This window comes from Odocoileus virginianus, chromosome 7 (genome assembly GCF_023699985.2).
Source record: "Odocoileus virginianus isolate 20LAN1187 ecotype Illinois chromosome 7, Ovbor_1.2, whole genome shotgun sequence".
NCBI lineage: Eukaryota > Metazoa > Chordata > Mammalia > Artiodactyla > Cervidae > Odocoileus > Odocoileus virginianus.
This window is the reverse complement of record NC_069680.1, coordinates 23,440,196-23,457,913: the sequence shown is the minus strand read 5'-3', so window position 1 is coordinate 23,457,913 and position 17,718 is coordinate 23,440,196. Positions and strand designations below refer to the sequence as shown.

Genomic DNA, 17,718 nt, shown 5'->3' with positions numbered 1-17,718 from the left:
AAGTACGTGTCTTCTTGTTTTGCGATGGTGGGTCGAGGTCTTTTCTTTGTAGAAGCCACCTTTTCTCGTTGCCGTCTACCCTGACTCTCAAAGTGGCCACCCGTCCTTGAGTCCTTGCTGTGGGTCCCCCAATCGGTTTGCACGTCTCCATGTGCCAGGTTGCTCCTGCCCACCCACTGTGTATCCATAAACAAAGGCCTTCATCATTTCCTGGGCATGAGGCCCTAGTTTTATTTTCCATGTGGGCATTCATTTCTTCTCCTTCAATAAAATATAAACTCCTTGAGGAGAGAGACCCCATAGATAAATGTATGTATTTTTAAATATTTTGGCCACACTTTATGTATGGCATGCAGGATCTTGGTTCCCTGATCAGGGATTGAACCCACACCTCCTGCTTTGGCAGTGTGGAGTCTTAACCACTGGACCACCAGGGAAATTCCCTCCCCTGACCACCCATAGATATTTGAATTGCCCAAAGAGCCATTGAGAAACCTTGCAAAAGTTTGATTAACCAAATTACATAGATTTGGTTACTTGAAGTTTTAGGTTAATTGAAAATTAAATAGAAAACCATTTTAATTTTCTAGCAGGTTAAACTAAATTCTTAAGAAACCCTGCTTTAGAAAGTAAGATACAGTTGTTAAAATTTCCATTTGTGAGTATTCAGTGGAAAAAAACTAACATTTTATTATTCAGAATCCTTAATGTGAAATATGAAAGGATTTTGTATAATGTAAATTCTATAGATATTCATAAAAGCCTGAGTTTTATACTCTCTTTTCTTACAAAGATATTTGTGGAATGTTTCTTAGTGGGAATCACCGTGTACAGATATTTTACCAAAGAAACACAAAGAGAAGTAACACTCAAATATGAGAAGAAAGTAGTTAGCATTTATCTTGGCATTGATGTACCATGAGTCTGTTGATCAGAGAACATACCACTTATATTTCACTTTGAGTCTGATGCATCCTGAGTTTGACATGTGAGTGTTTCTATTTCAGGAAAGAAAGGTTTGGGGCTAAAAGTTCTAAATACTTAATTTTGAAAATAAGTAATTTATTATGGGAATAAAATCATCATGCTATAGCAGTCTTTGGGGATCCTGGCTTTGCAGAGGTCTACAAATTGTTCATTAAGATTGGTTGGGGCCATTCCAGGAATTAGGAGTCATATCTCGGCCACTTCAGCCACAGGGCTCTTGCTTATATAGTAGGTTTTAGGTTGAGTTGTTATGTAAAACATTCAAAGCCCCTCACCCCACCTCCCCTTTCAGCTTTCTGGCAGCTCATCTCTGTGAAGCCCTGAAATCTCTCTTAGCATTTAGGGTTGGATTTGAATTGGGCTGCTGAATAATGGAATTGTGCTGTCTAATGTTAATCCCCTGGCAATCAGTCTTGTTGAAAAGAGCGTATGATTCAGTGGTGTAATGTGGAGAGAGCGTAGAGTGTATGGAGTAATGCAGAGAAAGGCCTGATTATGTCAGAAATTTGGGAGCTCGCCCAGCTAAACGTGGGCCAATAATGACACAATGCTGGTTGGGAATATCCATGAAAGCTCAACCCCAATAATTTTCCAAGCCTTGAACCTTCTTTATAAATAGAAGCCAAAAGTCAGTGGAGTCTAAGACATTTTCAGGAAAGATGGAGGTGTGAAATACTCTCATTTTTGCTCAAAAACCCTAGTAATTGCTCTGAGAAGTGGTAATAAAGTAAGAATTGAGTCAGCTGAAGGGTCTCAGGCAGACTTACAGGGCTGGCAGACAATCGTTCTGAACATCTCCGCAAGTGGAAACAAAAAGGATTCAGGCACAAACACTGAATTTCTGGTGGCCCACAGGTCCAAGATTAATATACCGCCGCTTTGTAGCAGCCTCTCAGCTACATCTCAGTTTCACAGAAGTTCAGAGACTCTTTCCCAGCGAAAGTGAAGTCCTGTCCTAGTGCACGTTCTCCGAGGTTTTATTTTTGTTGCTATGAGACATAGGCTTGCAGTTTAGATATGACGATGCATCTAACTGGGTGAGATCTTTTTATTGAAATTCTCCCTTGGAAAGGCATTCCCATAAGCACTTTCATGTAGAAGCCGTGTAATTTAAGTGACATTCTTGTGTTCTGGAATTAAACAGCAAGCCATTGTTGCATTGTTGTGTGTGAGGGAGATGCTTTGGTTTATGGGAGCCCTTTTAAGAACCTCGCTTGATCCTCATTAAAATTGACACCATTACTTTTCAGCCATTTACTTGCAAAGGAAAATTAGTGTGAAGCTCCACATCTCGGTAATTGTGCTGATAGTAAAACGGGCTCCCTTTAAAAGACCTGGCTCCGGGAGGTGGCAAGTGTTTGCCACCGTTCATTGCGAATGAGGCTGAAATGCTTTGTCCTGCCCAGGGCCCTGCCACCAAGAAAGAAGCTGCAACCTGGGAAAAGTCATTTAACTTTTGGTCTCACTCTCCTCGTGTCTGAGAATGAAGGTGCAGAGACCCACTGACATTAGATAAACGCAGCCTGGTGGTGTGAGCGTAGCGGGTCTGTCTACCCACACACTGGGGACTGAGCGACCTGGGACAAGTGATTTAGCTGCTCTGAGCTCAGAGGTGATGCCTGCCTCATCCCTGTGCTGGGTTATCAGTTTTCTGGGGGCTGCTCTAACACATCATAGCCTAGATGGCTTATGTATATAAGATACATGTGTGCATGATCTGTCCTGTCCAGTCAGACTATTTGTGACCCCATGGACTGTAGCCCGCCAGGCTCCTCTGTCCATGGGATTTTCCAGGCAAGAATACTGGCATGGGTTGCCATTTCCTCCTCCAGGGGATCTTCCTGACCCAGAGATCAAGCTCTGATACTTAAGTTGTATTTAAATAAATCACTGAGGGACTTCGCTGGTGGTCCAGTGGTTAAGACTTCACCTTCCAATGCAGGGCATGAACATGTGGTCCCTGGTTGGGGAACTAAGATCTCACATGCCTTGCAGCTAAAAAACCAAAACATAAAACAACAGAAGCGATGTTGTAACAAATTCAATGAATACTTTGAAAGAATAAAAAAAAAAAGCTTAATAAATAATTGGAACTGCATCCATTATATTTTCAGAGACTGTTTGGTGGTTAGAACAAGCCTGTGTGCGGGGTCAGTCACTCAGTCATGTCTGACTCTGTGTGACCCTATTGACTGTAGCCCGCCAGGCTCCTCTGTCAGTGGGATTCTCCAGGCAAGAACACTGGAGGGGGTCACCATGCCTTCCCCCAGGGGATCTTCCCGACACAGGGATTGAACCTGTGTCTCCTGCATTGGCAGGTGGATTCTTTACCACTGAGCTACCTGGGAAGCACCCAGATGGCTTAAAACAACAGGAGTTTATTCTCTGTCCGCAGGGTTGGTTCCTTGTGGAAACTCCGAGGGGGAGTGCGCTCATGCCTCTATCCCAGCTTCTGGTGGCTGTGGCATCCCTGGGCTTGTGGACACACCACTCCATTTCCGGCTCTGTCTTCCCGTGGGCTTCCTCTCTGTGTTTTCTCAAATCTTCTTCTGCACTTTCTCTCTTAAGGACGCCAGTCAATGCATTTGGGGCTCATCTTCAATCCATGGTGATCTCCTCTTGAGATCTGTAACTTAATCACAAAGACCTTATTTCCAAATAACGTCACATTCACAGGTTCCTGGAGTTAAGGTGTGGGCTTATCTTTTCTGGGGCCACAGTTCAACCCAGTTTGGTGGTTTGAGAAATTTGTTGGTCTAAAAGATGAAAATACCCAGTGGGTACTAGGTGGCTAGCAACAGATGCTGCTTTCTTTTTTGCCAAACCGGAAACTCCTTTGAGAGTCAAAAGACATCCTAAATGGCTTTTATTGAGTCAATCGAAAGTCTTATTGAACAAACTGGATGGCATGATGGAACTGGCCAATGGCTGGCGGTCACTTATCCTGCTGAGGTGTCCACCTTTGGTTAAAGGTGTTGTTGAGGCTGCCCCAGGAATAAGATAGTTGCTTGAACTTGCAGAAGAAGGTTGTAGCGTTTTGAGAGCTTTGAGTTCATTGAATTGGTCTCGTTACTTCCACTTCCACCTCTCACCCCATTTTACAGTCGGGAAAATCCGAGTTCCAGGTGGGTAAGTCATTTTGCCCAGATCTCAAAGGAACTCCAGAGCTGGGTCTTCTCAAATCCTAGATGAATGCTGCCTGCACCCTCACTGATGCCTCTGCTTCGGGATTACTGCGGCGTAGACCAGCAGCTGCTGCAGCCAGGCTCGAGAAAGGTGAACCCCATGTTCAGCTCTTTCCTGCCAAAACCCCCAAAAAGTGAGAGAGAGAAGGAGCAAGGGAAGTGTTCAGAAGACCAGTTGCTCCTTACTCATAAAGACCGTTTCTTTGGCTTTGATTTATGAGCTTTGTGTCCTTTTGCTGTCTAGTTTTGCATTCCCAGAGACCAGCGGGTAACTTGTGAGCTTTGCACCTGGCCTTGGGTATTTGGCGGGGGGGGGGAGGGTTGGTAACATGTAGCCGTGTTAGTCTCTCTGGCATGTTTGACTCTTTGCAACCATGGACTGTAGCCCCCCAGGCCCCTCTGTCCATGGAATTTCTGGGCAAGAATACTGGAGTGGGTTGCCATTCGCTTCTCCAGGGGATCTTCCTGGCCCAGGGATCAAACCCAGGTCTCCTGCACTGCAGGCAGGTTCTTTGCTGTCTGAGCCACCAGAGAAAGCCCACAGGCAGCTGAGTCCAGAGGAACAAGTCCTCTGGATTTGCAGAGGCCAGCCGTGCCTCCTATAAATCGGCTCCCCAGAGATTCGTCCTCGTGGGGCAGTAAGCAGCAGGCAGTGTCTCGGCGGATGCTTGGGAGCCATTTAGGGCCAGGTGTCCCTTCTGGCTATGAGGGGATCACTCGGTCCCCTTCATCAGTCCCGATGTGCTCGGCAGACGACGGTGCTGTCCGCTGGCCCTTGACATCAATCTGCTCTAACTTGGCTCCAGACTCAGCCTGATGGGACTCAGCCTGAAAGCAGGAGGGAATCCATCGCAGTGCTGCCTGTCCCTCAGGTGTGTGTTGGGAAGGAGTGAAGTTGTCACTGTGAACACTGACTGATGGGCCTGACTAAGAGGCTGACACCTGGCGTGGAGCGCTTGGCAGCCCGTCCTTGTGGGAGAAGTCATGTCAGTTGTTTATTGCTCGGGGCAGCCCCGTCCTAGGAAGACAAAGGACCCTGTGTTATCCCTGGGCCATAGGAAGGAGACTGGGACAAGTCAGAGCCCCTGAAACCACACTTCTGCAGGGCAGTGGACCTTTGTTTTGGCGGGGAGAGGGGGATATTGGAACAAAGTAGGCTTTAAGAAAAAAGAAGAAATGGTGTTGTAGTTTGTTAATTAACTGGCTGGATCAGGCTTCCCTGATAGCTCAGTTGGTAAAGAATCTGCCTGCAATGCAGGAGACCCCAGTTCAATTCCTGGGTTGGGATGATTGGCTGGAGAAGGGATAGGCTACCCACTCCAGTATTCTGGCCTGGAGAATTCCATGGTTTATACAGTCCATGGGGTTGCAAAGAGTCAGACACGACTGAGCGACTTTCATTTTTTGGCTTATTACTGAGGCTCTCAAAATTAGGATCATTTCCAGCCACTTGCTTCTTATGGAAGACCCTTCTGTGTCCTGGCTTCCATCACATGGTGGTTCCTGGATGCTGCTTTTGTTTTTCTGTGTGATGAGGGCAGCCATGGTGCAGGTAGCATGAAACAATGCAACACTGTGTATATGGAGATTTAAATGCGTCCAACACCTGACTCTCGCCTTCCAACTTATAGCTCTTGTGCATTTCCCTGGCACTCGCCAGCCCTCGGCTCCACAGAGCCCCTTGGGGTTCTTAACTTGAAGCATCTTGACCTAGAAGCTTCCTGGCCAGACCTCATTTGATTTTCCATATTCATGATTTTGCTGCCAATGAATTCTTTTCCATTTCTTGTTCTAAGTTTAAGACTTGGTGTTTCTCCTGATACTGGTTTTGTGTGCCAGCTCGGCGTTGTGAAATCTAGCTGGAGGGGGGCAGAAGGCCCCTCTATTGATGATGGATTAAGGTGCCATGCCAGGGAATAGGTCACAGTGGTGCATTCCTAAGTGAGCCTGTTAACACTGACATGGAATCTTGGAGCTCCAGTGGGGATTGAGTAGGAAGCAAAGTCTCACTGCTTTTGTGTCTTCAGCAGCCAATTCCTTCTCCTCTTCCTAACCTTGCTGTCACATTAACCCTCAGGGGTCTCCACTCCTTGCCGGGTAGCACTTCTGGAGGTTCTTGTGGGAATTATGTGAGTGAGTGATTCAAATTCTGTTTGCGTCCTCTGCTATTTCTGTGGCCTTGAAAGTTGTGGAACTTCTGAGCCTCAGTTTTCTCATCTGTAAAATGGGGGTGATGACATGCTTTTCCTGTAGCACCACTGGAAAGGTGCAGTAGGTGGGTGGTGCTTTTAAATAATGGGACCCATGTGATTGCTAGTCTTGTCATTAGAAGGTCCCACACCTTCTTTCACAGCTCTAAGCTGAGACATGCACACTCAGCCCAGCCCTGGCTAAAGGAGTGGATGGTCCTCTCCTTCCCTTCAGGACAGAGATTTCAAAACTTCCTTCAGTAGCTACTGTTTAACGAGCTTCTTGGTTGCTCCAGAGCGGGTTTTCATACCTATTTCATAACAGGTATTCGAGGGGCAAGAACTGGTCAGTGGGTGGTTACACTGGCCCCAGATCTACTGACCAGCAGAAAATGCTTCCTGCAGGACTAACACCAACTCGAGGTGACTCCTTCCAGGCATTGAGAGCAGGTGGTACCCATGGCTGCCAGCTCCTGGGGTTGGAGCAGGCACATGCTGGCCTGGATGGGACATGTTAGAACTTTGCCACATCAGCATGTATGCCATGTTCTCTGCAACCCATCAGTTGCCCTCTGCCCCAGAGTTGAAGAAGGAAGCTTTATTGATTGTTTTTTATTCTGGCAGGGGGCCTGGCTGAGATGTGCCTGGGGAGAGGGCTAATATTTGATCTCCTGTCTAGTCTTTGGCGTTGAGTCTATGATGTGGGCAAAGAGGATGTAGACGTGTTAAAGATAAGTGTATGACTTACAGCATTTTGTAAGAGGGTCTCTTCACCGTAGCTGGAAATGATTCAGGTGGGAGCAGAGGGCAGAGAGAAAGCTTGCTGCTATCAGAGTGTGGGCAAGTTAGCATGGCATGAAGATGTAAATTCATCAGTGGCAGTCAGGGTCCCTAGTAATTGAATTAGAACTTAGCAAGATTTTGATCAGTGTGTGCTGAATTGAAATAATAAGAAACAGTTGGAGTAACTTATATTTGGGGGTTTGTGGTTCTTAACATTGAATGTGTGCATGCTCAGTTGTGTCCAGTTCTTTGCAACCCTGTGGACTATAGCCCACCAGGCTCCTGTGTCCATGGAATTGTCCCTGCAAGAGTGCTGCTGCTTCCAAGTTGCTTCAGTCATGTCTGACTCTGTGCAACCCCATAGATGGCAGCCCACCAGGCTCCCGCATCCCTGGGATTCTCCAGGCAAGAGCACTGGAATGGGTTGCCATTTCCTTCTCCAATGCATGAAAGTGAAAAGTGAAAGTGAAGTCACTCAGTCATGTCCGACTCTTTGCAACCCCATGGACTGCAGCCTACCAGGCTCCTCCGTCCATGAGATTTTCCAGGCAAGAGTACTGAAGTGGGTTGCCATTGCCTTCTCCGCCCAGCAAGAATCAGTTCAGTTCAGTTCAGTTCAGTTGCTCAGTCATGTCCGACTTTGTGACCCCATGAATCGCAGCACGCCAGGCCTCCCTGTCCATCACCAACTCCTGGAGTTTACTCAAACTCATGTCCATCGAGTCGGTGATGCCATCCAGCCATCTCATCCTCTGTTGTCCCCTTCTCCTCCTGCCCCTAATCCCTCCCAGCATCAGGGTCTTTTCCAGTGGGTCAGCTCTTTGCATGAAGTGGAGTTTTGGAAAAGTATTGGAAACTCCAGAGTATTGGAGTTTCAGCTTCAGCATCAGTCCTTCCAATGAACACCCAGGACTGATCTCCCCTAGAATGGACTGGCTGGATCTCCCTGCAGTCCAAGGGACTCTCAAGAGGCTTCTCCAATACCATGGTTCAAATGCATCAATTCTTCGGTGCTTAGCTTTCTTCCCGGTCCAACTCTCACATCCATATGTGACCACTGGAAAAACCATAGCCTTGACTAGATGGACCTTTGTTGGCAAAGTAATGTCTCTGCTTTTTAATATGCTATCTAGTTTGGTCATAACTTTCCTTCCAAGGCAAGAATAGTGGACTGCAAATTCTAATGTAAGGAATCTTCCTAGTTTCTCCCTAAGCTCACACAGCTTCAATTACCAATCACCTTTTTAAACAAAAGACCTCTGTTGGGTTGTATTATGCCTATTCTCATTAAGATGAATGTAGAAACACCAACAAATCCTTCCCCTCTGAAACAGTAGTTCCACCAGAATGCATTTATGAACTCCCCCACCCTTAGAATACCCCGCTGTTGCAATGGGGTCTTGTGTTTGGTTTCTTTTCATAGTCAGAGGAAGCTAGGGGAGAAATGACCTATCGTCATAAGGATGTGCTCCCAACTTCAAGAGCAGGTTTGAATTGGAAAGGTGGCATCTTGAGTTACTGACACTGTCTTTCATCAAAAGCAGATCAGATACAGGTGGGGAAGTGGGGAAGAAAAGGCTGAAGGGAGAGTGTTAGTGTTTCTGTGGGGAAGTTTTTCTGTTCCTCCTCCTGAGAAGAGAGCAATGTGGAGGTAAGAACATCATTGCCTTGGTCTGGAGGGAAAGATCACTCCACAGGGGTCATGTCTATTGATTGTATTGTAATGATTAATCCTCTATCTGTGGGGCATCTGGTGCTTGGCCTACAGGGTGTTTGGGACGGTTGGTTGAATGGAACACGTGCTTTGGCCTCTTGGGCACGTAAGGTCACAGTACAATCCCCCCAGACGGCCGCAGTGAGGTGATAAAATAGAAATGGAGCTTCTTGGATCTCGATAGAACTCTTTTTTCTTTCTCCCAGAGCCTCCCACTTAGAGAATTCTCTCAAATAAAGCCTACCGGAATTCTGTCCATCCCAAATCAGTGTGCAAATCACAGGTCAGAAGGTGCCCCAGACATATTCTCTATTGTCTCCGTGTGAAAGTGCTCTTTTTAAAGATAAGCAATGGATATTGTTTTGGAGGAATCATTTTGGGAGTTGTGCTTTACTTAGAAAAGGAATCCCTCATTTTGTTTGGTTCAGTATACATTCTGGACTGAAACTGAAAGATCAAGGATTTAGTCCTTTAAATTTTTACATTTTGGCCAAACAAAACAAAACCACCTTGAGTGTGAACCGTCATTGAGTGATCAGTGGGTAGTGGGCAGGGCTGGCCCGAGGTCTCTCATCTGGCTTGGATGGTGAAGAAAGAAGAATTCAGATTGGAGCCTTTTGTGATCTGGGTGACTATTTTGAAGCTTCCCTTTAGATGCTGCTGCTTATGATCAAGGAACTATTCTCTAGAATCACTTTTATTTTCAGGGCCTGAGTATGCCTCTAAGAAAACAAATGGGGTTTTAATGTCTAACTTCTCCTGTGGTTCGTTACCAAAGGGAGGCATTTCTTGTTTGCTCAGATGGGCTGAAAGCTTTTGCTTCTGCTTGAACAGCCCCAGGAGTCAGGCATCAGAGAGATGAGCACGATGGGTTTTTCTGGATTTCCTCTTGAAGTCAGGTTTTTTAATGGTGAAAGTTGATAAAAGCATCAACATTATTGCTGTGGACATCTTTCCGTGTCTGCGCATAGCTTTTTGCTTCAGTCTTTCCAGTGGTCTGTGTACTGTCTGTTGTGGACATAATTTATCTAATTGTCCCCTTTTGCTGAGTATTTAGCTTATATTCATCTTTTGTTTTCCAGTTACAAGAGAGGCTCCATTGACAGACTTTGCTCACACCTGTTTGTTGGCCACCTGGGTTAATATTTTTCTAGGACCTATTTCTAGATGTAGATTCACTGGATCTTTTTGGGCACCAACATCTTCATCCTAAACAGCTTCATTCTGAGCACTGCTGTCTTTGGGGACTCCCCCATGGTTTTTTTTTTTTTTTTTTTTTAAGCTTTTTTGAAAATTATTTGGGGGGAAAAAATCTAAATCAGAGTTCCACCTGTGTAACAAGAGGGTATATTTCGATCCTGGAGCTTTTTGTTTTTCTTTTTTTAACATTTCCAACATCCTCTTCCCATGAAGGGAAGCCAGCTCTGCAGACACCAGCTGATAACCTTGCATTCCTGAAAGATGTTGCATGGGCTGAAGCAAGTGGCGGGGTGCTGAGGCTCAGTGATGGAGCTCCCCAGCATGACTGTGCTCAGCTGTGTTTACCCCAGCTCCTCAGGAGGGAGACTGACGTCTGAGTTTTGCATCAGCCTGAAAACCAAGCACAATACAGGCAGGGACCTTGTGCCTGGTGAGAGGAAAGCCTTCATTTAGTCAACCGGACAAGATAAACATGCTTAACTAATTGAGAAGGCGGCTTTTCCAGGATCCCTGGGACTAGCTCTCCCCCTGAGATTGCCACCTTTGCCATGTTTCTTTAAAAAAAAATTAAGGTAAAATATACATAACATAAAGTGTACCGTTTCAACTGTTTCTGAGGATACAGTACAGTGGCATTAAGTACAGTTGTTACTGTACCAGTGTCCATCTCAGAACTTTTTCATCATCCCAAAGCCTTTTCACAAAAGAAAGGGCACATTTGAACCTAAAGTTGGCATACCTTTGTGGCCACCAAAGCATTTTCACATCCAGTTTAACTTTTTGAAGACACAGAGATGAGGGTATCATAAACATTTGGGGTGTAAATAATGCACGGCCCCGCTCCCGTAATTTGCCCCAGAAGACCTAAATTGACACCCAGCTGGTAGAAGCCACTCAACTCCCAGCCAAATAATACCGTCTATGACATTAATTAGGGAAGGCACCATGCCTCTGCCTGCGTTGGGCTTCCCAGTGCATCCAGCCTCAGCCAGCGCTTCACCCTGCGTCTCCACCTCATTGAGCAAGCACAAAGGAATTAGTGGTGTTTTGCTTCTAGCATTTCACACAGCGCAGCCTCCCTAAGTCACTGAGGAACCTCAGTGCTGGGGAGAACATTTTGGCTTTCCCCAAACCAGCTTGCTCCCCAGACTTTGCTCTCTCTGCAGAGACACACGTATGTTTTGGAGGAAGTTGACTCCCCAGGCCACTTCCTCTAGAACCCCTAGAATCAGATATCCAAGCAGGAGGAAGATGAGGCTACATGTAGGATGGAAAGAGAGCAGCAAACTAGTCACCTTCTACCAAAGTGAACTTTTCCTTTTTTTTTTTTTTTTTAAAGTAATTTCTGGTACCCAGCATCCCCTAGTCCTTTCTGAAAAATGACAAGCAAAATCCTGGCTATGGATGCGTTGACCATGTCTGAGAGAGCAGCACTCCTTCTCATCCTATGTCCTCACTGTCCCTCTTCCTCCAGCTTACTTTTTGGTTCTGACCTCCTTTCGTGCCTGTCTCTAGATGCCGGAGGAAGCTTAGGGAAAAGAAAACTCAGAACCCAGTTAGATGTAGTCTGGCTGGTTTGAGGGCATATTCGGCAGAGTCTTGACAAGGCAATGAACTCATTCTACTAATTGTAATTAGTGTGAGGTCTTTCGCAGGTTCTTGGGCTCCTCAAACATCAGAGGCTTTTGATCGGCTCTCCTAATAACCAGGCCTCATGCTAACTCGTTTAGTGCGTTTTATTTTTTTTTTTTTTAATGCAACAAAAGCCACCACCGCCTACTCTTGAGAAAAAAAGCGAGGCTGGGCTTTAGGAGCAAGAATTCTCAGTTGTTTTCACGTGTCCTCCAAATCGCAGAATGTTCTTTCCCTATTCAGCCCCTTGGAGTTGCTAAGAAACTGCCATTTCAGAGGAGGGGTAATTCAATTTTGATTTTAATTTAAAGACAGGGCAGGCAGGGTTCTTCACGTCCCTGAAATGAATGGGTGCCCGAGAAGGAGGAGGCTCGCTGTTTCCAGATCGGTCCTGGGCATGCACTGTGATTGGAGTCTCTCCGTGTTTTGCTGCCAGAGAGTGTGGCTTTGAAATGGTTCTTTGTGGCAAGCGCTGCTGAACTTTGTGGAGAAATACTTAGAAGACCAGTGTGTGCTGGGAAATTGGTGACTCCGGACTTGATTAATTTATAGGTGTAATTTAAGAAGCTGGTTCTCCTCCTGATCCTGGGGATGTGTATTTACGGAGCCCATGGACAGGAGGCCTTTCTGCCCAGTGGACGTTTTTTATGGCCTTTGCTGTGTAAGAGCAAAAGTTATAGATCTCTTACGAGCAAACATATTATTATGTCCAGAGGAGGGACGGGCATGTTATAAAGTTTCAAATGGTCAATTAACAAAGATTTATTCTTTGTCACTCAGGTATTTTCTCTCTCTCCTTCTCAATAATTACCCCTTGGAATGAAACAGGCTGTTTTCTTCCTGCAGTCTTGGTCCCAGCTCCAGAGTAGGATTTGAGAGAGCCTGTCTCAAAATGTAGACTCTTAGCAGCTGGGCCTTCTGCTTCGGTAAAGTCGACTGGTTTGGAGTACTTGACAAAGGGAGTGAGAGGGAGAATGCGGGGGAGAGAATGTGTTTTTTAAAGCACTCCAGGCTGTGCTTACTACACGTTTATTTGGTGGAACCTCATTCCAGCTAGGCAGCCAACTGTCCCATCGGCTGCAGCCGCACCCTTTGGACTGCCTTCCATTCCGTCTAAATTTGGAGCTTACGCAGGGACCTCAGAATCTCTACTGTAAGGGTGCTCATCTTCTTTCCGGCCCGTGCACTGTACCTCGGCAACCTGCTGAACTCAGAATATGTATTTTTAAACATTTCAGTAAAAACACAGAGATGAGATGCCTGTTGGCTTTTCTGTATGTGTATATCGCTCCCCTTATAAAGAGCAAAATCTGGTTTCTATAATAGCTGAGAGTTAAACATGCTGTGAGAGACCCCTTGCCTCAAAGGAAATCCTTCCTGGTAGAGGAGATATGACTTCTGTGATTACAGAAGGACAGGAGATGGGCCAGCTCTGGGCTTTATTCTCTCATCCAGAGATGATTCATTGCCTGATTCTCTTTATGGGCTTCCCTGGTGGCTCAGTGGTAAAGAATTCCGTCTGCCAATGCAGGAGACGTGGGTTCGATCCCTGGTCCAGGCAGATCCCCGGGAGGAGGAAATGGCAACCCACTCCACTGTTCTTGCCTGGGAAATCCCATGGACAGAGGAGCCTGGCAGGCCACACAGTCCATGGAGTTGCAAAGAGTTGGACACGATTTAGCAACTGAACAACACACCAAATTCTTTTTTATCAGTTTGCTGCCCCCAAAATGTTGCAGACCCAAGGGCATTAGTGTACCCCCAGGGCCGAGGAGAGCACGTTCGCTCTTAGAGGGGCTTTGTGCCCACTGTCCTGGCCCTGGCCCTGTCCTGCTTTCTCAATGCCTGCTGGCCTGGGCCTGGGAGGGACTGCCCGCTTCCTGGGGGCTGCCCCCCAGCCTGCTCTCCTACCTGCCATCTGCGCCCTGCGTTCACCCCAGTTTTTCAGAAGTTAGAACGGGAGTCCAGGCGTTGTCATCCTCTCACTAGTGATCCCCGTTCTTGGGGGTCTGATGGACACAAGGGAAGAGTGGTTGCTGAAGGATCTGAGAAAGGGGAACACCGTTCTTGGCAGAGCCTGGCATCCTGGGATCTCTTCCAAGATGCTTCAGGCCTCGTTCTCCGACTTGTTTAAGGGCAGAGAATAAGGTTGCAAAGGAAATCAAAGCCTGATGTGGAGAAACGAAACATGAGGCCTACTGACTTTTTAAAAACATTTTAAATAACATTCTCTAAGGTTTCATTTTATACTGAAGGCAGCTGTAATAAGTTTTGGAAGGTGGTGTAAGGTTTCGATTACAGAGTGATCCAGCTTGCAGTTTTTGTACCCAAAGTGAGAAAGGGCCGAGGGGGAGAGGGGGTGGCTCAGAGGTTATTTTGTATAAGGTGAGAAAATTTGAAAGGATGAATTCACCACTGTAAGTGGTAACATTTGGTATGCTGTAATTTGCAAATGCAATAACATGAAACCATTGCGAAGATGGTGCTTTTTTTTTTCTTCTTTTCTTGGGTGAACATAGTCCGGATAGCAGTGGAATAACTTAATAACTGGAGCTCAGCAGCACATTGACCACAAGTAAAACAAGACTGCAGCTCCATCGCGGGCCCTGCCAGTGTTACCCCAGTGACGAAGTTCTCTGCTGAAGGCTGGCGCAGGCCAGGGCTGCGGTGCCGTATGAAAGCCCTCATTGTTCACGGCATCATTATTTGGTATTACATGCACAATGTTTGCTTGTGAAACGATTTATGAGAAACAAGCATGTTGAAGAAAGGGGACTTGGTTTGAAATTCAGTTGATCTGGCTTATGACATTTAAGATTTTATAGTACCTTTGTTTCTAAGAATAAATATTTAGGTCCACTGTAAATATTTATCTTTTGAACATGCAAACACACGCATGTAAAACTGGAAAACTGAGCCAGGGAAGGAACTGATACCTAACATTCACTTCTCTGTGGGAAGGAGTAAAGTGCCTCCGTATTTGATGGGTGCAAAGGAGCCTGTTTTGTGAGCTTGGCCGGCAGCGTCCAGCCTGAGGGACCAGCGCCCCTTGGGCTGTTAAGTCTCTTAGGAGGAGGCCTGGTGGGGAGAGTGTATGTGGACTTAACTCTGTTCTTTTCACATGCATGGGGTAAGCTAGGGTTGAACCGTAGCTCTGTCCCTGCTGGCCTCTGGCAGGTCCGTGCTGCATCCACCTGGCCACCAGGCCTGACCGGGAGCTCACAGTGACCCATCACTGGGGTGGTGTCATAGCCAAGCAGTGAGTGTTTCTAGTGACACTTGAAAAGATTCCAGCTTTGAGATTTTCTACCCCCAGGACTAGGAGCCTTGACTTCTGAGCTGTTTGCTTAGCCCATGTGGGTGATACCATGGCAAATGAATGCCTTCTTTGGGCTCTGCAATCCTATCTTTTTAATGTAAAAATAAAGGTGTTTGTGAAATGATGGAAGACTCTAGAATGAAATGTGCTAAAGAGTAACTGCTAGCACTTTTTCTTTTCTTTTCTTTTTTTTAAGTTTTTAAAAGCCAGCCACAGGCTTATGCAGTAAAATCAATTTGCACATGGTCTGGCTCCTGTCCAACAAATTCCACTGAATGACATTTTAATCTGAAAGCCCCAATATAGAAAGGCTTAGATAGCTGTCGTTCTAATTTGCTGTTTGCAGTGTGATGCTTGGGGATGCTCGGGTGTGGTGTGGAGACATCTCCGGTTTATCAGGCTGGTTGGGATGTCCTCATTTCCCTTGTGATAGTTTAGGCTGGAAGTTAAAGGCAGCGGTACCACGGTGTGGGGAGGGAGACAGGGAGCAGGTACGTGCAGGTCGGTGGGCATGGGGTGATATTTGTGCATGGAGTCTCTTTTGGTGTGTGACTCTTGACCGAGCTGCTATGTAGGGAGGCTCTGGTCCATTTGTGATTATGTGGACTGTCTTTGTGGACAGGATCACGCAGCAGGCTGGTCTGTTACTCGATTCTTGAGGAACCTTACGTAGTTCCTGCATCTTGATGCGGTTGCCTCTGCACGGTTTCTGCAAAGACCACCCCTGAACTGGAAAGTTTCCCTAGAGAGACGCAGACAAGTGAGGGTGGAAAGTAATTGCTGGCTTACCCACCGTGGGGCCTCCTTTAAGACGGTCTGAGACGGCGCCAGGGTTTGTGAACCAGTGTTGCTTTGTGTTTCTTTTGGTGCCACGTCTGAGTAAGCCAAGGAGCATCTGCCTGTGCATCTAGCCTGGGACACACAGTGATCCGTAGTACTTACCAGGGTGGTGAACGGGGCGTGGGACAAAGAATGACCAAATGGAGTGAACTCCACAGCAAAGGGATGAAACCAGTTGTTCGTTAGTTTGGGCTTTAGATTTTAGTTTATTTTCTTTTCAAAACAAGGGCTGTAAATCTTCCCCAGAGCATCTTAGAAAGGTGCGGGGAGACGCTGCCTATGGGTGCCATTTTGGAATTCAGGGTGACCTCAGAGTTAGTCCCTGAGATGTTAACCTGATGATCAAGGTGAGTTTCTGAAATGGTCCCAAATGGAATAAGAGAAGAGGCACTCTTTCCCTCACCATTTATCTTTTAGATCCTCAAAATAAAATCTTATTCCTGTTCATTAGGTGGCCATGGACAACAATGACTTGAGAATGTAGTAAGTTCTTTTCTCAGCTCTCTAAATAAGTACTCTTTACAAGGGTCGTGCTCCAGCCATCTCCTTTGAAGTTGTTTTTTGTTATGCATCGGGCCGTGGTGTTATTTCAAAAGAGTCAGCCAGCAGACTCGAGGCCTTTTTGGCTTGAGTTCACTAGCAGCCTTCTGGACAACACGACTTATTTGTTCATCTCTCCATGTCCCGTCCCCGCTCCCCCTTCCTTCTGTGTCTCCACCAGAGCGATCACCACACCGGCCCATCCTTCAAGCTGGGCTGCCGGCAAATGCCTCCACCGTGGTTGGAGGTGATGTGGAGTTTGTCTGCAAAGTGTACAGCGATGCCCAGCCCCACATCCAGTGGATCAAACACGTGGAAAAGAATGGCAGTAAATACGGGCCCGACGGGCTGCCCTATCTCAAGGTTCTGAAGGTGAGCAAGTTCTGAATCCAAAGATACCCATGACTGGGTTTCCCCTTATGAGTTTGGCCACAAGTTCTTTGATTTCCTTTTGAATTTGAGAGAAGATGACTCGTGTATGTGTTCAGTACAGAGTGTGTTTGAGAATTATCAGATCATTAGGCTTGCTAATAAAATCTCAGAAGGGAGCCGTGGGGCAGTGGGAGGACTACCAAAGTTGGAGTCAGAATAGTTGAGCTGTTTATCAGCCCAGAGATCTTAGATGAGATGTTTAGGCTTAGCTGCACATCTATAAAAGTGGGGATCGTGATAATATCTCCCCTACAGGGCGTTGTGCAGATCAATGGATTGGAGTAGCTGGAAAGAGCGTTATAAACTTTAGGTGTTGTAGCAACGTTTATTGTTCCACTGATGTTGTTTTCTCTTAATATGATGTTAGGATCAGATTTTAGTAGCCACCTTTTAGAAACAATTTAGATTTTCCTTTTAAAAGAAATCCCTTAGCATTTGAAATTCTTTCACACGTGGTTTAGATGCTAAACTTGAGAAGGTATTTCTGCCTGTGTGAAATGTAGAACAAGGAAACCTTCTTTCCCCGTGTAGTTCTTCTTTGGTTCCTTGCAAGACCCAGTTTTAATAGCACCAGGCTCTTAATTTTTTAGATCTGTCTTGCTCTTCAGAATGGTGATAGCAACAGGTAGCTGAGTCTGCACAAATACTTCTGACCACGCTGCCTGACATTTCTCCCACACTGAGTTGCTCATAGAGAATGTCCTTAAGAAGAACAGTCTTCCAGAACCATAGGTGGCTCAGTTCAGAACATTAACCCGCTCAAGTATGCTCTCCAGCTGCAAACCCCCAGGAGGCAAAAAGCTGGAAAGAGATGATCAGTTTGGGGAACTGTGGGCCCTTTCTTCAAGGGAATTGATCACACCCTCCCTCCCTTCTCCACTGGGTCACTTCCACTGT

The 17,718-nt window shown here is 46.2% G+C and overlaps 1 protein-coding gene across 15 annotated transcripts in view; it reads left to right on the top strand.

Moving 5' to 3' along the window:
- Positions 1-17,718, top strand: part of FGFR2 (fibroblast growth factor receptor 2) — a 103,762-nt gene that overhangs the window by 52,030 nt on the left and 34,014 nt on the right. For all 15 annotated transcript variants that reach the window (XM_070470306.1, XM_070470305.1, XM_070470303.1 and 12 more), the window contains one exon: positions 16,571-16,761. In XM_070470306.1, coding sequence (XP_070326407.1) covers positions 16,571-16,761 — 191 coding nt within the window. The remainder of the gene's footprint in view (positions 1-16,570; positions 16,762-17,718) is intronic.